We start from the raw sequence: 20,213 nt of genomic DNA on the forward strand, positions 1-20,213 counted from the left end.
GTCTAGAATGTCTTGGTGAAAATTAGTTATTTAGTCCATTTTATTTCCTCAACAAATTGAATATTTTATGCGCAGCTGGCACTGTGGAGGTTCTGGAGGTACAGGGTGAACGGGACACGCAGAATCCCTGTTCTCATGAAGATGATCTCCTATCACAGGAACCAGACGTAAAGCGAATAATTAACATAAGTACATTTGATGATAGTTGTGACTAGTGTTATTTATTTCTTCTGTGTTCCTAGGTCCAAATTTCTCATCCAGTAGTTGAAAAGTGACTGATGATAATTAATAGAACTGTAGAATCCATAATAATAAATTTGTCCCAATGTCCTTTTTATTTTTTTCTTAACAGTGTAGTTACCCTTGTTTACTCTGGAGGCCGCTGAAAATTAGAACATGAGGCTGCAAGCATGTGTAAAGACAACTAGACTGGGTGTCTTGAGTCCTAGATTTTTAGTGATGATGCTGCCACCAAGTAGCTATGGGAGTGCGGGTAATCTCTTGCTCTTTCTGAGTCTTGGTTTCCTCGTGTATAAAATAAGGGAGTTGTTGTAGGTCTCTGAGGTCTCTTCATGCTCTGGGGTGTCTCTGAGTCTCTGATGGCCTGCGGTGTGGGTAAACGGGGCTCTTAGGAACCGAGGCCAAGACCAGACCTGGCCCCTGATTATGTATGTTTCCTGTAGGAACACCATGCTGAGCCTTTGCCTTGAGAATGCAGAGCTGAAAGAGCAGATGGGAGAAGCAATGTCTGATGGATGGGAGATTGAGGAAGACAAGGAGAAGGGCGAGGTGGTGGTGGAGACTGTGGTTGCCAAAGGGGGTCCGAATGAGAATAGCCTTCAGGCTGAATTCAGAAAGCTCCAGGGAAAACTGAAGAATGCCCACAATATCATCAACCTCCTCAAAGAACAGCTGGTACTGAGCACCAGAGAAGGGAATAGTAAACTTAATCCTGAGCTCCTTGGGCACCTGGCCAGGGAGATCGACAGAATGAACACAGAGCTGGTTCGCTCTTCTGGAAAGCACCAATGTCAAGAAGAGGAAGGTGTGACCATGAGGCCTTGCCCCAGACCCCAGAGCCTTGACCTTGGGACTGCCTTCACAGCAGATACCCACCAAGTAAGTGTGGGATTAGACGGAATGAAAGACCCTTGGAGAAGGGTTGGAAATGTCAGTTTCTACCTTAAACAGTTCTGCCCTGTGGGTCAGGAGGTACCAAGGGAAGGGCACTTTTGCACCACAAGTAGTGGTGATAATATTCCTCACACATCAACCTTTAGAAAGGTTTTTTACAACATTATCTTATAAATATTACATGAATAATTAATTTTCCATAAATATTTGAGTGCCTAATTTTCCAGATAAGAGACTAGACATTGGAAGCAGGCAATAAGGCTTTGTCTCTGTCCTTCAGGTATTCAGTATGGTGGGAAAAGATGGCACAAAACCAGATCATTTCAATAGGATGCAATATAGGGATACATGGAGTTTTAAGGCAGCCAGACAAGTGGTGTGTAATGACATCTCTTCCTTATCACTGCCATTTTCATCACAGCTCATCACAGGTGTCTGTCCCTGAGCCTCAGAAGGAGTTATCGGGATCCTCTAAGGGGAGGCAGCTGAGCTGAGGATTAAGTAAAATGGAGACTACAGAGGATTCTTTTTTTTTTTTTAATTGGGGTATAGTTGTTTTACAATGTTGTGTTAGTTTCTACTGTACAGCAAAATGAAGTAGAGTTCCCTGTGCTATACAGCAGGTTCTCATTAGCTATCTATTTTATACATATTAGTGTATATATGTCAATCCCAGTCTCCCAGTTCATCCCACCACCCTCCCCCTTTCCCCCATTGGTGTCCATGCATTTGTTCCCTACATCTATGTCTCTATTTCTGCCTTGCAGACCAGTTCATCTGTACCGTTTTTCTAGATTCCACATATATGTGTTAATATATGATATTTATTTTTCTGACTTACTTCATTCTGTATGACAGTCTCTAGGTCCATCCACGTCTCCACAAATGACCCGATTTCATTCCTTTTTATGGCTGAGTAATATTCCATTGTATATATTTACCACATCTTCTTTATCCATTCATCTGTCGATGGACACTTAGGTTGCTTCCATGTCCTGGCTATTGTAAATAGAGCTGCAATGAACATCGTGGTACATGACTCTTTTTGAATTATGGTTTTCTCTGGGTATATGCCCTGTAGTGGGATTGCTGGGTCATATGGTAGTTCTATTTGTAGTTTTTTAAGGAACCTCCATACTGTTCTCCATAGTGGCTGTATCAATTTACATTCCCACCAGCAGTGCAATAGGGTTCCCTTTTCTCCACACCCTCTCCAGCATTTATTGTTTTTAGATTTTCTGGTGATGGCCATTCTGACTGGTGTGAGGTGATAGCTCACTGTAGTTTTGATTTGCATTTCTCTAATAATTAGTGATGTTGAGAACCTTTTCATGGGCCTCTTGGCCATCTGTATGTCTTCTTTGAAGAAATGTCTATTTAGGTCTTCTGCCCATTTTTGGATTGGGTTGTTAGTTTTTTGATATTGAGCTGCATGAGCTGTGTATATATTTGGAGATTAATCCTTTGTCCACTGATTCGTTTGCAAATATTTTCTCCCATTCTGAGGGTTGCCTTTTTGTCTTGTTTATGGTTTCCTTTGCTGTGCAAAAGCTTTTAGGTTTCATTAGGTCCCGTTTGTTTATTTTTTTTATTTCCGTTACTCTAGGAGGTGGGTCAAAAAAAGATATTGCTGTGATGTATGTCAAAGAGTGTTCTTCCTATGTTTTCCTCTAAGAGTTTCATAGTGTCTGGTCTTACATTTAGGTCTTTAATCCATTCTGAGTTTATTTTTGTGTACGGTGTTAGGGAGTGTTCTGCTTTCTGCAGAGGATTCTGAGAGGGCAACTGGGCAGGAATGCAGGGAGCGATGAGTGGAGGTTTCCACCCCTTCTCTCTTCAATCATTGAACAAACATTTACTGAGAGCTCCTCCTCGTTAGATTCAATTGGCACCATGCTATGTGTTGTAGATACAGAGATGAATAAAACATTACCCCAGCTCTCCAGGAGCTCATTCCAGAAAGCAAGTAAGTGCCAAATGGGATGAGGAGCACTGTGACAGACACATGAATAAAGTCCACAGGGTTCGCAGTGGGTAGCAGCCATCACTGCCTGGGGGATGAGCTCAGACTGCCCTGACCCTGTGCTGGCTCTTTTCACAGCTGGTCAACCAGCCCCAGGCCCGTAACTCTGGACCTCAGTCAGAATTTAGCCTCCCAGGATCCACCAAGCACCTGCACTCCCAGTTGGCACAGTGCAGACAACGCTATCAAGATCTCCAGGAGAAGCTGCTGATATCAGAAGCCACTGTCTTTGCCCAGGCCAACCAGCTGGAGAAATACAGAGTCATGTTTAGTAAGTCTTAAGTTCACGTCACCAAAGTGTCTGTCTTCTCCCTGAGAAGCTACATGCTTTGCAGATTTCACTTTTCTTCCCCAACCTCATAACAAATTTTAATCCTGAACACAACCCTAGGATTGTGGAAGTGGATACTTAACTTCAATTTGCAGATGGTGGAGAAGAGTAAATGAATAAATCAAGTTTGCAGTGACAGTATGGGGAGGCAATGGACTAACACCTAGATTTGCTGATTTCTGGTACAGTCAACAAACTGCCTTACCTCTCTCAGTGTATGCTAACTGCTTCTCTTCTGCTCCTCTTTGCACCACGTCAGATTCTTAAAAAATATACCATCATTGGGGCTTCCCTGGTGGCGCAGTGGTTGAGAGTCCGCCTGCCGATGCAGGGGACACGTGTTCGTGCCCCGGTCCGGGAAGATCCCACATGCCGCAGAGCGGCTGGGCCCGTGAGCCATGGCCGCTGAGCCTGTGCGTCCAGAGCCTGTGTGCCGCAACGGGAGAGGCCACAACAGTGAGAGGCCCGCGTACCGCAAAAAAAAAAAAAAAATATATACCATCATTGTTGGTCTAGAATCAGCGCTTTCTAATAGAACTTCTGCAGTGACAGAAATGTTCTATACCTACGTCATGTGTGGTCATGGAGAACATGAAATGTAGCTAATTCAACTTGGGAATTTTAAGCTTAATTTTAATCAGTTTAACCTAAAATAGTCACACGTGGCTAGTAGCTACCTTACGGAACAGTACCGATCTAGATGTCTTTGAAACTCTGAATTAGTTCAGCTCCATTCAAACATTTACTGAGCCCCTGTGAACAAAGCATTTACTAGTTTCCCTGGGACTTCTAGAGATGACTTAAAAATGTCTGGTCCCAGCGAAGCCCCGTTATCTGTAGATGGGATCATCAATAGCAAACAGGCTCATCGTGGCAGAGGGAAGTCCTGCTGTCTGGAGCAGGTGGTCTCTTCTCCCACCTAAGTCCAAAGAAGCCTCTATTCCACTGTGGACCTAACCTCCCTGCACCCTAAGGGCCAGGGTATGTGCCACTGAGGGTGAGGGTGTATGTGGGAAATTCAGATACTCTGTAACACCCCCTGTCTCTTCCTAAGCAGGTGAATCCTTGGTGAAGCAGGACAGCAAGCAGGTGCAGGTGGACCTCCAGGACCTGGGCTATGAGACTTGTGGCCGAAGCGAGAATGAGGCTGAGAGGGAGGAGAGCACCAGTCCCGGTAAAAGCACAAGTATGGGGTTCACCTTCCCTCCCTAGGGGCAGCCTTCACATTTGGGTGCCGTTGGCGAGTCCCACATGCAACGAGGAGTAGGGATGAGGGGGCATGGTAGACTGAAGAGGACACAAGACCAGAGAGGGACAGGAAGTTTGGAGGACGACTCTTGCCCAGAATGAGTCTGAGTGTGAGTTTGAATTTCTACAATTAGTTTTCAGCATACTGCTGTTAATTTAAAAAAATGTTCTATCCAACTGTTTATTATAGAAAAAATACTAAGGTCTATTTATTAATGAGAAGACCAGATGAGCTTTGGGGGAATAGGCAAGCCATAAGTTTAAAAAAAATATTCTTCTATTATAAAAGTACTGTGACTGTAGGGACATCCACCAAATGGAAATCAAGGAGAAAAACACTTGAGTGAAATAGAAGGTGACCACACCTGACTTGCTGGGCTCTTGGGAGGGTAAGAAATACTGCATTTGAATGTTAGAATAGTGCCAGCGCTGAATAAAGTACTGCTTCAACTTTTGCTCTAGTAATTATTGTCCTCAAGACCTTGAAGGGAGTGGCCTCAGCAGCACGCCCAGCTTTACTCAGGAAGATGTCTTTGTCTTTTCTCAGAGTGTGAGGAGCACGACAGCCTCAGGGAAACTGTCCTAATGGAGGGGCTGTGCTCTGAGCAGGGACATCTGGGCTCTACACTGGCCAGCCCCCCTGGAAAGAAGCCCTTGGAGAGCCAGCTAGGGAAGCAGGAGGAGTTCCAGGCATATGGAAAGTCAGAAGACATCTCTGTCCTATGTAAGGACATCAAAGATCTGAAGGCCCAGCTGCAGAACGCCAACAAGGTCATTCAAAACCTCAAGAGCCGGGTCCGGTCCCTCTCAGTTACAAGCGATTATTCATCTAGTCTGGAGAGACCCCAAAAGCTGAAAGCTGTTGGTACCCTCGAGGGATCTTCACCTCATAGTGTCACTGATGAGGACGAGGGGTGGCTGTCTGATGGCACTGGGGCTTTCTACCCCCCAGGGCTTCAGGCTAAAAAGGATCTGGAGAGTCTGATCCAGAGGGTGTCCCAGCTGGAAGCCCAGCTCCCGAAAACTGGAACAGAAGGGAAGCTGGCCGAGGAGCTGAGATCAGCCTCGTGGCCTGGGTAAGGAGGGTACTCTTTGGACCATTACTTGATTGATGATGTCTAAGTTTATGTTTGAAGGAGGGTAGCCCAGGCAGGTAGAAGAGAGAACCCATCAGGGCAATCAGAGGAGCACCTATTTAAATGGTAGCCCTAGGTCTGAAGAAAGGACGCGTGACCCTGCTGGGAGATACCAGGTCCCTGTGATTTCCTCCTTAGGAATGTATTCTTAAAGTGGCAGGATATATGATATAAGTAGTAAGACTGGAGTCAGACTTCCTGGGTTCGAATCCTAGCTCTGGGACTTACAGGCTATGCAACCTACTCAATCTTTCTGAGCCTATTTCTTTACCTATTAAATGAGTATAATAAGAAAACCTATCTCAAAGGGTGGTTATTAGGTTTAAATGAATTAATACAAGTGCTTATAATAATGCCTAGCATATATTAAAGCTCTCAACACTATTTGTCATAATTATTATTGTTATTGATACTTTGTGGTTGAAAAACACCAGGGTAGATATCCCTCCCAGTATCTGGGTTACCTATGCTGGGTAACAAACCACCCCAAAGCTTAGGGGGTTGAAGCAATAATTTATGTGGATTGGCTGGGCTTAGCAGTATAGCTCTCACTTGGGGTCTCTCATGCGGCTGCCATCAGATGGAGGTTGGGGCTGGAGTCACTGAAATGTCTGCCTGGACACGGCTTCTTCATTCATGTGTCTGGTGACGTGGTGCTCCTTGGCTTCTCTCTTTCTCCATGTGGCTCCTTGTCTTCCGGGGCCTCTCCTCGTGGCCTGGGCCTCTCATAGTACGGTGGTCTCAGGGTAGTTTCACTTCAGCATGGCAGCTGGCTTCTAAGTGGAAGTTGCCAGGCCAGTTAAGAGCGACTCCTGGACTTGGTGCAGTGTTACCTCCACTATGTTACCTTGGTCATGGTGGTCACAGAACCCACCCAGATTTAAGGAGACGGAGAATAACTTCTGCCCAATGATGAAAGAGGGGCACAGCCACATTATAGAGGAGCACATGGAACGGGAGCTTGAGTAATGGCCAACTTTGCAAAATACAGTCTGCCATAATATAGGTGGTCTTTGAAGTAGAAGACATGAAAGGACCTATTTGGATTTTTAGTATTTATTGAGCATCTACCCAATAACTATATTTAGTATTTATTGAGTATCAACTGTGAGTCTACACTATATTGGTGCTGTAAGGGATGTAAACTATGGCACTGTATTTACCCCCACAGAACTTATTTTTCATTTTTGGACACATGACTAACACATATAAAACAGCGGAAGAATGGTGGCATACCATGTTGTTTGATGCAAGTTAGTCAGAACAGAATTTACTCTTAAATACATCCTTTGGTTTTTGTGCCAGAATTCAGCTTAAACTGAGGAACTCTTAGAGATGTTCTCACAGAAATGACTACAGAAGCCCCCATAACTTAATTTTCACTCTTTTCCATTCTTACCCTTTCCTCTTCTTTCCTACATTAGGAAATATGATTCCCTGATTCAGGACCAGGCCCGAGAACTATCCTACCTACGCCAGAAAATACGAGAAGGGAGAGGTATCTGTTATCTTCTCACCCAGCATGCGAAAGATACAGTAAAGTCTTTCGAGGACCTCCTAAGGAGCAATGACATTGACTACTACTTGGGGCAGAGCTTCCGGGAGCAACTCGCTCAGGGAAGCCAGCTGACAGAGAGGCTCACCAGCAAACTCAGCACCAGTAAGTTGGCCACAGGGCTTTTGGACACTCTCAGTCCCTCCCAGAGCCCAGCCCCAGGTGACCGCCACGCCTCCACCACAGCCTTTTAACCCAGGTCCTGCTTCCACTTCATTTCCCAGGGGTCATTACAGAATCAGGACTGGCCAGTGGGAAGCACTGAGGAGGAACCACAGGGTCAGAGAGGCCATGATTACAGCATCATTTATGGAATGTGACCTTTAGGGAAGGAGGCTGAGTCCATCTAATGCTAAGGGGGAGAAAGGGAGAAGAGATCAGAGGACTTCATTGTAGTTAAAGGAGCCCTGAACCGAGACTTGCAATACGCAAGCTCTAGCCTGGATGCTGCCACTAAGTTTCTTTGGGCAAATGACTTAACCTTTTGGTATCTCTGTTTCTTCATCTATTGCCTGGTATTGCACGTGAATGTAATTCAAATACAGATGAAGCACTATGCCCTTTTGAACATGGTTTGGGCACTGAATGTCATAGTACAAGGGCTAGGAATATTGGTAATTATTGAAGCCCTTGACTTAGAATTTCCTGAGAGCACCCGAGGGAGAACAGCAGGATCAGTCTTGGGGGCCAACCATCCCACATCCTAGCGGCAGGTGCAGAGGTGGGACAGGGCTGTTTATCATCTCCTCAAAGCAAGAGTAGGTTCTACATGAAAGCTGTGATGGCTCACAGAGCTGGTCCGTCTGGGAGTCAGTCTGTGGCAGGCTTGGAGGCTGGAATGTTCCAGAGAGAAGTTAGCCAAGTGCCTTTTAAACTCTGTTTGCGTTGATTTAGGGTAGAGGAAGTCATGATGGTGATTACCAGTCAGGGAAGGTCTGCCTGGTGAGCTCAGGAGAACCTGCAGGTCTGTTCTGTAAAGATGCAATCTGAGGTCTCCCAGAGCAATTCTCCCACCTATCCTGGACATACATAGAGTAGTCACTATTTTGCACCCAAATCGGCTCCTGCATTTATAACGTGTGAAGTGAGACCTGTTTCATTTCTTACTGTTTCTTTCTGAATTTGGTTTGCAGAGGATCATAAAAGTGAGAAAGATCAAGCTGGACTTGAGCCACTGGCCCTGAGGTAATTCAAGTAGGATCTGGTAAAGGAATCAGGAACAAGGCCTAAGGGGTTAAGGGTGGCTGCAGTTTCACAAATCAGGGGGAGAAAAGGAAAATGCTGATTGTAATGAATTCATTTATTCATGGAACACATTACTGTTCTTTTTAGCCTTACTCTCTTTTGATATAGTTCTATTGATTTCTGTTTGTATATTTATTCAAATTAGTAACCTAGATTTATTATTACATTATTAGCTTAGTAACCTAGAGTCAGTCTGACTTCAAAGTAAACTAACCAGGTTTTAAGGGTCCTTGGCACCCCAAGGATCTCCTCTGCTTCCCCACTGTGTGTTTAAAGACCAAGGTGTGCTTTTTGCCAAGTTGGCTTACCCCAAGTTGAGTTGGCAGCTAGTTTAATGGCCACACAATTTCCTTGAGAAAAAAAGAATTGTATTACAGTTCCTAATTTTTAAAAAAAAGTGCTTGATACTGCAGATCCCGGGAGGCTACAGCGTCTTAGGAACCAGTTTTCATTGAGTCACTGAATATTATCTCATTATGTGCAAGAAAATACAGGCTCAGAGTCCTTTGTAGTCACAAGTTCATGCCCCTTTGTGTCGTGAGTGTGCTTTAGACCACTCAGTGCTTCTCAAAATATCTGCAGTGAAGGACAAAGTATTTTTTTTGTTTGTTTTCCTTTCTAATCCATCACAGACACACACATTGTCTCTGTCTCAGTCGACCAGATGATTCTACTTATCATACTCCTAGATGTTGTGGGAATGCCACACTGCTGTGTTTCTCAAGGCTTACCTTGCATTTCTGTACTTACCGGAGACTGGGAGCCAACAGTTCTCGGACTCCAGCTGTACTGGGGACCATACATTAAGCAGCAATGCCTCGGAGCACTAGCTGAGCCTCTGCTAGTCCTCAGTGTGTTGTGTGGCCAGTGCACTGGGTGGCTCTTGCTCTCCTTCCCTCTGCACCTGACCTACTTTCCACTCCTAATCAGAGATGGGTAATTTCGTTTACCCTCTGCAGGAATGGTCCCCTTGACTTATGTGGCTTTTCCCATGTGCCCTAGTCAGGACTAGCTCGTCCAGTGACTTTGGGTTCAGCTGTTGTCCTCCTTCACCCCACTAGGCTCAGCAAGGAGCTGCAGGAGAAGGAGAAAGTGATTGAAGTCCTGCAGGCCACGTTGGACGCGCGGTCCCTAACGCCCTCCAGCAGCCGTGCCTTGTCTGACTCCCACCGGTCTCCCAGCAGCTCTTCCTTCTCGTCTGATGAGCCGGAAGCCTGCTCTGACATGGACATAGCCAGCGAGTACACACACTATGAAGAGAAGAAAGCTTCACCCAGTCACTCAGGTAGCCTCCACTTTCTGAGTGGAACCACCTCTATCTAGGCTGAGAGGAGACCTCCACATCCAGGCCTTATAGAGGCACCTTGGTGTGTATCAGGCCGAACCGTGCCAAGCACAGGCCCCAGTGGGTCAGGATCTTTGCTATGCTCCTGACTCTACAAGTTACCCCTGTCGCTGGGTCTCCACCAGCATATGGATACTGCTGTTGGACACGGCGAAAGCACAGGCCCCAGTGGGTCAGGATCTTTGCTATGCTCCTGACTCTACAAGTTACCCCCGTCGCTGGGTCTCCACCAGCATATGGATACTGCTGTTGGACACGGCGAACGACAGTGGGGAGAGTGAGATTACGGAGACTTCTCTTCCCCACTGCTTCATGAGCATACCATCTGTCTGACTGACCTCCTTTTTTAAGATGGGATATCCTATCCCTCCAGCTAGCTGCAGTTCCTGAACCCCGGCGTTTCCGTGGGTGTCCACAGATGCTGCTGGACTTGCCTGGTATTTTTGGAGGTGCCATTTTCATGGTTTCAGGCTCTGAGCCCCACTCCCACCTCTAAGGTGGCTTTCCTCACTGAAGGAGCTGTCTGCCAGTAAGGAATGAACACCGCTCCCAGCGCTTGTGCTTGACGCTCTCCCTGAAAACCAGGCTCTGCCCTGGTTAAATATCAGGCCAGATTCCAGTTCTTTGTAGAACATCAAACATGTTCTTTCATTCATGGGTTTTGTAGATTCCATCCATCATTCGAGTCTTTCTGCTGTACTGTCTTCTAAACCATCAGCAACCAGTGCGTCTCAGGGGGTTAAGGCCGAACCCAGCAACAACCCCATCAGCTTGCCAGCTCCCCAGAATCCCCCCAAGGAGGCCAGCCCGGCCCATCCAGGTATGCAACAGCCAGTGGGGCAGGGTCTTCATCTCCTCTTCCTCAGCTGCCTGTTTGACTTTTCTTCGGGGACAAGAAAAGCATCATTAGGAGCTTATATATCAATACATCAAATCCTAGACAAAATCAAGAGACCATCCAGATTAGCTAATAGTGTCTGACTACTCTTTGTTTTAAATATTTTAGAAAAGTAAATAATCCACAATAGACTTTGATCTACATATCAATTTTGACCAACAGTTGGCTAATCATTCTAAAAGAAGCATCTTCATTTCTCTCTCTCATTTCACCCTGAGAATCAAAGAGGCAAAATGCTTCTCCTAGGATTACTGTAGCCAAAGAACAAAGGGAAATTTACATCCGCTGCTCCCTTATATGTGTTCCCCATTTTATCTGCAGAGGAGCCTCTACAGTAGGTAGGGCAGCTTACTTCATAGCTAAGGATGCTTCAGTATCCTTAGACAAGATTCTGTTCATATTACATTATCGTTTATGGGTTTATGAATGGGTTGGTAGCCCTTGATGTGTATATGGTGTGTATCTTGGACCAATAGCTGTACATTTCATTTACTTGCCTCAGCTTAGTTACCAGGGGGTGCCTTGTTCAATCACAGCTCCACACCAGCAATGGCAGAGAAAGGGCAAACCTTGTTCTCACCTCCTACCACCCAACAAGATGGGCTGGCTGGCCGCCTTCAGTGCGGTTGTGGTGAGGTCGGACTCGTGTAGAGGTGCCCCCAGAAGAACAGCACTTTCCTTCTGCCGCCCTTGTCTCTCTTGAGGACAAGTCAACCAAAATCTTAAGAAAAAGAATGTGTTCAACTCTTTCTGAGCCTGGGCTCAAAGTTTCTGGGCCAGAGTGGGCAGCAGCTAAAGCAGGAAATCATGGGGAAAAGCTATTCACCTAGCACTGTAGACATCTGTGTAAATGCTTTGGGATCAGAAAGAGCAGAAGGTCAGGGGTTTTAAAATCAGAACGCCTCCCTGAAGGAGGCCTGGTCTGTGTCACTTGGTAATTCAGGGGTCTTTGCTGTACTGCTCTGATACTATGTCAGTATCTTGGGGTAAGGGATGTTTTTCAGAATGTGATCATCGTCTTTCACGTGAGACATTCTCCACAGGTCTGTCTTGGTTTCTTCTCCCTCTGTGGGCCATCTGCCCGATGACTCTTTTTAGGAAGAGGAGACAGATTCAAACATGAGAACTTCCCAGGGTTCCTGAAGACCTGTCTATAGATGGACTGCGTAATGATGACCTGTGAAGATTTTTTTAGAAAGAAATTTCTGAGCCCTACTGCCAGAGTTTATGATTCAGTAGATTGCAGTAAGGATGAAAGAACCCACATGTTTTAAGAATCTTTCTTAAATTATTTGAATGTCCAGAAAGATTTGTAAGCCATTGTGTGTAAGTCAGTAGGCCAAGGCTTTTATTTTTCCTTGGGTGAATGAACACATTGATTTGGGATTCTGAAGTTTGTTTCCATCAGTGTTGAATTACATGTATTAGTCATGCAGACTTCCCCACTATCCTAGTCTACTTCTGCCCTCCTCAGGATGAGGCCTGCTGCTTTCAGAAGAGGACTTCTAGGTGTAGGGAGAGGCTTGTCACAAGGGCCAGGACTAGCACATGCTGGTAGCAGCACCGCAGGGGCTCTTGAGAGCATCCAGGCACAGCCATCCTCACCTATCCGTGTCCAGATGGCTAAGATGGGGCTTTCACGGCTGCCTGGGTTATGGTAGTGCCACCTTGCCTTTTGTAGCCAATTGTTTTCAAGATGAGCATAGAATGTGTATGCAAGATACACGTACAGGATACATCCCTGGCAGGGAAGGAGAAGGAGGGGGGTCAGCTAGGCCAGCATCCTGGGTAACAGTGCTTCCCCTTGGCCATCTGAGTCATCACCACATTGAATGATAGACACTCCCCAAGGAGATGTTTGGTCAGGGAATAGTTTCACCTTCTCAATCTTCCACCCATTCTTTTCTCTGACTTTCTCTCTAATGGTTTATCTCCTTTCTCCCTAACTTTCTGTTTCTAGGCCTTCATTTTCAATCACTACCCACGCTGGTTAGCCTTCCCCAGGCACCATTGCCCTCAGCTCCACCCAGCCTCCTGCCTTTCAGCTCTGCTGGCCCTCCCCTCCTTGGCTGCTGTGAGACACCCATGGTCTCCTTGGTTGAGGCTCAGCAGGAGCTGCAGATGCTGCAGAAGCAGTTGGGAGAAAGTGAGCACTTCCTGCTGCATTTGTGTTCTTGCGAATGATGGACCCACACTGTGTTTCTCTGCATGGCTTTGGCTGGATGGCAGAGTTTTAAAAAATAACATAGGGGTACGCGTTATCAGTGGACAATTGAGGGAGGGCTGTGCTTGCTGCTTTGGGAACTAAATTTACTGTTATCTTTCTCATGTGTGTACCTCATCCGTTAACAGGTACATCTGTCCATCAGGCCCTAGACCTGGTGCTCTCCCACTGCTGACAGTGTGGGGTACCTTCCACCAAGCGTATTGAAGCCCTGACACATTGGCAACATGGTCACTGGCAGGACATGGGAGAGAGGTTTTTTGCCTGCCAACGCAGGATGAAGTGGCCAGAAAAAGATGGCCACATTCAATGGGATCATTTCCATGGCAATTATATCCTCCTCTGTGAAATGTTTTTAGTCAAGTTCAAATTCTGACATCGTCAGGTTCGGGGCTAAAAGGATGGTGGAGGAGGGATTAAGAAGGGGTGCCAGGGCTTCCCTGGTGGTGCGGTGGTTGAGAGTCCGCCTGCCGATGCAGGGGACATGGGTTCGTGCCCCGGTCCGGGAAGATCCCACATGTCGCGGAGCTGCTAGGCCCGTGAGCCACGGCCGCTGAGTCTGCGCGTCCGGAGCCTGTGCTCCGCAATGGGAGAGGCCACAACAGTGAGAGGCCCGCGTACCACAAAAAAAAAAGAAGGGGTGCCAAACCTCTCTTCCCCTTACACGAGGTTAATTTCTGTTTCTGCACAGGCGACACAAGGACAGCTAGAAACAGAAGCACAGGCTGTGATGTCTGATTGTGAATTCTGTCAACTCCCAGATATAATTGATGTTATGTAGTCACAGAATTCATAGCATATGTGGTCATCTTTTAGAGAAAGGTTTGATGTAAATATGGGCTGGATGCCACATCATAAAACATTTTGTTTTATTTTAAGCTATAAGCTATCACTTATAGCTTAAAATAAGAAAAGAACCTCACGTGATGAATTTGCTCTCTAGTAGTGCTTAAAAAAACTAGAAAGCAATTTGAAATGACCTTAAAACCACACTCTGTGCCTGTAAAGAAGAGCTTGGAGGAGGCAGAAATTGATGGTAGGGTCACTGTACAAAGGGTGTCCAAGACCACAGCTAGGAATCTCCATACCTGAAGCCGCAAAGTTCATTCGGATTGGCTTGTTTATCAGCTCTGAAAATGGATGCACTGTCTACTCTGACATCAGTTTGATTTCCAGAACCAGCTAGACCGAGTCTATTTTTAGGAGAGTTTGTACATCTTCCTTTCTGCAGGAAGTGAAGTCTTAGAGGCTACCTTCTGCTTATCAGCATCCCACAGGTACAGCAGCCTAGGTTTGCCTACCATCGTGAACATGGCTTTACCCTGTTCCCTGCCAGAGCAGTAACTAAAACTCAGAGAAGTGAGGTTACTTGTTCAAGATCACTAGTAGCTGGGAGAAATGGGCTTGAATTCAGATCCTCCGCTCCCAGTTCCATATTTCCATTATACCGTCTCTATCTAGAATGGTTTTGTTACAATCCTGCTCAGAGCACAGAGCTGAGCTCGGCTGAACAACTCTGGAGGCCCCCTGCAACAATCTTTTCTCTCTTTAGAGATGAGAGGAAGGTGCTGTTCTCTCTGATCTAGAACTTGCTACTGTAGCACACCTGGAAGCAACAACTGATGGATAACAAATTTGTTCCATGCCAAAAGGCGAGGCTATTCTCTAGATTACCTTTCTTTTCCTTGACACCTTTTCCTTCATCTTTCCACACTGTCAATTTGTCTTTGCCCCAAAGGAAAGGTGGAGGAAGGAGAGCACTGTGCATGAAAGGGTCTGTGATGTGGGTTGAATTGGAGTCATATCCAGTCTGTGCCACTGGCCAGAGTTTGGGTCGTCCCAGCCTTGGTGAGGAAGGCTGTAGCCCTTTCTTTTGCCTTGTCAAGCACAGTCCTCACCAGCTCTCCTCCTTTGCTTTGAAACAAGCTTCCAAGTGGACAGTGGTGCATGGCGGCTTCTCAGGCCACTGTGGGGCTAAAATTTCCTTGTGCAAGAGTCTGTCTGGCGTCTTTGCATGGTTTAGGGCATGTGCTCTGTATCATGTGACCGGGAAGACTGGAACATGAGAATACTGATCACTGTTACCGATAGACTTGGCACCTCCTATGACCTTGGTGAGATAGTAAGCTGACTGTCGACAATCACTGATTTCCCCCTCTGCCTGTGTGGGGTTGGGGTTGAAGGAGGTGTGAGAGAGGCAGGAAGTCACATTCTTTAAAATACTGACTACAGGGCTTCCCTGGTGGCGCAGTGGTTGAGAGTCCGCCTGCCGACGCAGGGGACGCGGGTTCGTGCCCCAGTCCGGGAAGATCCCACATCCCACGTGCTGTGGAGCGGCTGGGCCCGTGAGCCATGGCCGCTGAGCCTGCGCGTCCGGAGCCTATGCTCCGAAACGGGAGGGACCACAACAGTGAGAGGCCCGCGTACCTCAAAAAAAAAAAAAAAAATTACTGACTATAGTTTAGATGCTTACGTGTTTCATCTCCCTCTTTAACTTCCTGTGATCCTAATGAATATCTAGTATTTTGCAAACTGGGGAAGGGGAGACCCATGACAATACTTCTCAAACTTTCCTGCCTCCTAGAATCAGCTGGGATGATTTTAAAACATCCAGTGCCCAAGCTGCACTGCATACCAATTAAGGTAAAATCTCTGGGGGTCCAGGCACCAGTACATGTTTTTACATTGTCTCAGATGATTCCAGTATGTGGCCAAATTTGAGAAACAGTTATAAATGAGGATCGAAATTGGGAACTGCCAATTGCATTAATCCCTCAAAGGGGGTTGGCTTGGTTGGAGGGAACCATGACCTCACTCCTCACTCCTAGTTCTTAGGTGGAGCTACCTACTGCCCATATTGATAATCCCTGGAAGAAAGTAGTCTTCTGAATGTGAATATCCTAAACTATGGCCCTGTTCACCTCTTTCCTTCTCTCCACCAAGTTGGGCTTCTTTTTACACAGAAGCAGAGATAATGGGAAGGCCCATGATTTCATAGGATCTATGAAAGCACCAGCCTATGAAATGAAAGGTCCTCCCTACCCCATGGAAGAGTGTTCATGACTCTTTAGACATGAGTGATGACATATTTCAGTTCCTGGAATCATTGGGTAAGAATGAAATCACCTTTTGCCTCACCTAGAACCTCCCCCAGCCTCAGCAAAGAAGTTCCTCACTCTGGAGTAACTGGGGCCGCCACGTCTAGCTGGATTTATACCCCCTTTCTCTTCTGACAACCCCAAAGGAAAACCGAAAACCTGGCAGGTTAGCTTCTGGGTACAGCAAGTACTCATAGGGACACAAATATTCCCGTTCACAGGTGTGCTCAATGCTATGGCCCATCACACTCTTAACCTCTGATTTTCCCAGTGAGTTCTACTTCTGGAACTTCCCTGGATTCTGTCATGAGGAATTATCACAGGAGCCAGAATTAGGGCCACTGGACTTCCCTTTTGTGTACACTAGTGACTTTCTGATACGTTATTCATCCCCTACCTCTTGGTGTCTCATGCTAGCAAATACAAGGGGTGAAAAGTTATAGCCTCTAGGATGGGAATCCTCATCTAATTGGAATTTCCCAGCAGACTGGGACCTCTGATAGCCCACGTGTCCCCTTTAGTGTCTGTTCTTAGCAATCACATGCTTCCTTGCCGATCCTTCTGTTCTGATACTGCTTCTCATTCATGTTTCTTTCTGCCCAGGTGTCAGCAACGTTCATCCTGCTTCCCCAGCCACATTGCCAACCAACCATTTAGAAGCCAGCTCTTCCCACTACCTCAGCCCTGCCCAGCCCCTCTCTCCTCTGAGGGGCACCATAGAACTGGGCAGAATCCTCGACCCTGGGTACTTGGGCAGCAGAGGCCAGTGGGACATGATGAGGCCTCAGAAAGGAAGCTTATCTGGGGAACCATCTTCAGGCTCCTCCATGTACCAGCTTAACTCCAAACCCACAGGTAAAGCACAAAGCGGATCAGCTCAATTATTTTTCTAAACCATGTAAAACCCCTTACACTTACCAGCTACCATGGTAGCTGTACATATACAACTACAACTCCCTTACACATACCCCTGTATTGGAGGAGGCCCATGGGGCTTGGTTAGCATCAGCTGTCCTGTGTTTGAAGCCAATTTACTCTTTAAACAAAGTCACCTGAGCTCTTGGATGCCCGTGACAGACACTGGTAATGTTTAGGGATCTTGCTGAGAGGCCACTGGCCAAACCCCACACCCCCCATATGGGCCCCACTAGTGACCAGGATTCTCCATCTCCCACCTCCTCCTGCCCTGCTGGGTGACTACAGGGACTGACCTGCTAGAGGAGCACCTTGGTGAAATCCGGAACCTGCGCCAGCGCCTGGAGGAGTCCATCTGCATTAACGACCGCCTGCGGGAGCAGCTGGAACACAGGCTCAGCTCCACTGCCCGCGGAAGCGGTAGGAGAGGCCCAGGGCTTCCTGTTTCTGGTTGTAATTAGGGAGCTGCTGAAGGTCAACCCCTAGGCAGAGCTTCACAGATTTCAAAGCACCGAGGTCTGCTCTTCCGTATTTGCTCCTTACACCAGCAAGGCAGGGGGCAAGTACTATGCTCCCGTTGCAGCTGTATCTGAGCTCAGAGAGTAACTTTCCTCTCGGCAGATCTAACCAGGTCTGGTCCCCAGAATCCTCTGACTTCTCTTCCAGCCTAATCTGCTCATATCTGCCTGCTGACTTCTGTGTCCTGGTCCTATGATTGGCAAGGGGTAGAGCCAGGTCTGCAGGGCCTCCTCCAGCCACTTACCGAGGTGGCCTTCCTCCCCCACCACCCCCAGGCTTCTGACACTTGGAGGCCATCCCTTTCACAAGCCCTTGTCCTGCCCACAGCTCAGCAGCAGCTATTTAGGGGAAAGGGCCTCCTGAACAGCTGCAGCCAGGGCACGTGATAATGCACGCACAGAACCCACTCAGAGGAGCCACAGGAAAGCCAGGCATTCAGCCCATCAGGCTTTAGGCCCAGGATGCGAGCTCTCTGGGTTTTCTGCTGGGTTGGGATAGTATCTTCGGAGATACAGGATGAGCAGCACAGAGAGCGTCTATTACCCAAATGTGTAACTTGCCTGCTTGCACTTCCTGGGACAGGACCCACCTCTAACTTCTACAGTCCGGGCCTGGAGTCCACACCTCAGCTCTCCAATGAGAACAGAGTCCTTAGGGAAGAAAACCAGAGGCTTCAGGCTCAGCTCAGTCATGCTTCCAGAGGTGAGTGTTCAAAAGCCGCAAACTGTGGTTACTCCCTTTCCTCCCTGCCCGTACCAGTCACCAACTGGAGAAGCAAAGTGACAAGCTGGAGAGAACAGAGCTACCCAGACCTACCAACCCCAAACTCCCATAGCTATTCTCAGTCTAGAAAGGGCTACTTCCTGACAATTCCCAACCACGGGCCCTTAGACTCCTAGGCTCCAAGGACAAGGGGCTCTAGGAAATCCACCACCTCTGTGCAACCCTCCTGCAGATATTTAGTCATTAGCTATCAAACTGCATACCTTAGTGCCTGTTCTACCTGCCCACAGTTCACAGTTAGTTTGGACCCAGGACAGGGAGCAACATGAGGCCTATACACTCTCTCAGGTTTCTCCAGACTTGGCAGCTGTTCTTTGTATCCCTCCCATGCTGATCTGCTATCCCCATATCTCCTCACCACCTCCTACTCATACACTCAGGGCTCCTCTTTGGTCACTAGTCCTCATGACTCTGTGTCTGAAGATGCTAGCAAAATGTCCTCCAGAGCTTTCCCAACACTATTCAGTGGGCATCCACGTGTGGGCATCATTTCCTGTGTGGCCTGGTGGGGCAGCTGACCTTAGTGTTAATTGACTAAGTGGAATCAATATACTTTCAATTACAAATTATTTTTATTTACAAATATTTATTGAATAGCCATAACACACAAAGAATAGTGGCTAAGAGGATTAAGCCCAGAATGAAAGAATGCTTGTGGGAAAGGAAAAAGACATCAAGAGATATTTCTAACTTAGCCTCCTCAGAGCAAGAAGATGTGAGAGGAGTGATCCCTGCTTGGGAAGATAACAAAAATTATAAGATAAGGGAGAAGGCAGAGCTACTAAACTACCATTGCGTGCCTGGAAAGATCAGAACAGACCTCACAGGTGAGAAGATAGTAAGATTTAAAAGAGCTCAGTCTGCCAGGCCCAGGTGATTCTGCCCCAGCCGACGGACAGCACCGGAGCCTTATTCCCAGAGTCTCTGTCAATAGTCTTTGAGAAATCATGAAGATCAGAGAGATGCTGCAAGACCAGGAAAGAACAGATAGCTCTATTTGCAATATGATGAAAACAATATATACTAAAAACTGTAGACAAGAAATGTTGATGTTGATCCGTGGCAAAATTCAAGAATGGATTACTGCACAGCAGGTATGTGAGGACTTAGAAAACAGCGTCAGGAAGCAGAGTGTTTTCTCTAAAAGCAAGGTGGGACGTATTAACTCAGAGGATCAAAGGGCATTGCCGAGAAAGAGGTTCCCACCCCCCTGAGTGTGTGGATATAATAGCATACCCTCACTTTGTCTCTCCTGGTAGCATAAGCTGGCCCTCCTTTTGCTTTAGTTCTGTTTGTCAGGATGGATGTGCTTGGGCTCATCTTGCTGCTGACTTTTGGCCCTACAATATATGTACTCCTGTGTTCTGCCCACCAGAGCACTCCCAGGAAACAGAATGTCTGAGGGAGGCTCTGCTGACCTCTCGATCCCGGCTTCAAGAGCTGGAAGTGGAGCGGGAGCGCCAAAAGGTGGAACGGCAGCAGCTTCTGGAAGACTTGAAGGAGAAGCAGCAGGAGATCTTGCATTTCGAGGAGGAACGACTATCTCTTCAGGAGAAAGACTCCAGGTTGGAGGGAGCCCACTGATAAGGAAGGTGGCCCATTTTCAGATTTAGCAAAAGGGATATTGGCAAGATGGTTAATGGTCTTGCCACTGAGGTTTTTGGAAACCTCACTATCCCCTCCGCTATTCTGGATTTATGGGGAACTTTGAACAGAAGGAAGGACTTCTTTGGGAATGTCTTTTTCACTCCAAAGTTGA

At 47.0% G+C, this 20,213-nt stretch overlaps 1 protein-coding gene across 16 annotated transcripts in view; it reads left to right on the forward strand.

Moving 5' to 3' along the window:
• The window catches only part of PDE4DIP (phosphodiesterase 4D interacting protein), a 224,333-nt gene that overhangs the window by 179,356 nt on the left and 24,764 nt on the right, over positions 1-20,213 (forward strand). For 6 of the 16 annotated variants that reach the window (XM_065895567.1, XM_065895596.1, XM_065895534.1 and 3 more), the window contains 13 exons: positions 684-1,119; positions 3,236-3,428; positions 4,543-4,662; positions 5,284-5,812; positions 7,297-7,532; positions 8,561-8,612; positions 9,734-9,957; positions 10,685-10,837; positions 12,876-13,061; positions 16,841-17,092; positions 17,441-17,572; positions 18,254-18,373; positions 19,830-20,019. In XM_065895567.1, the coding sequence (XP_065751639.1) occupies positions 684-1,119; positions 3,236-3,428; positions 4,543-4,662; positions 5,284-5,812; positions 7,297-7,532; positions 8,561-8,612; positions 9,734-9,957; positions 10,685-10,837; positions 12,876-13,061; positions 16,841-17,092; positions 17,441-17,572; positions 18,254-18,373; positions 19,830-20,019 (2,823 nt within the window). The remainder of the gene's footprint in view (positions 1-683; positions 1,120-3,235; positions 3,429-4,542; positions 4,663-5,283; positions 5,813-7,296; positions 7,533-8,560; positions 8,613-9,733; positions 9,958-10,684; positions 10,838-12,875; positions 13,062-16,840; positions 17,093-17,440; positions 17,573-18,253; positions 18,374-19,829; positions 20,020-20,213) is intronic. The other 10 variants (XM_065895543.1, XM_065895526.1, XM_065895590.1 and 7 more) reach the window with 7 other exon arrangements.

Source organism: Phocoena phocoena, chromosome 1 (assembly GCF_963924675.1).
Source record: "Phocoena phocoena chromosome 1, mPhoPho1.1, whole genome shotgun sequence".
In the NCBI taxonomy this organism is placed as follows: domain Eukaryota; kingdom Metazoa; phylum Chordata; class Mammalia; order Artiodactyla; family Phocoenidae; genus Phocoena; species Phocoena phocoena.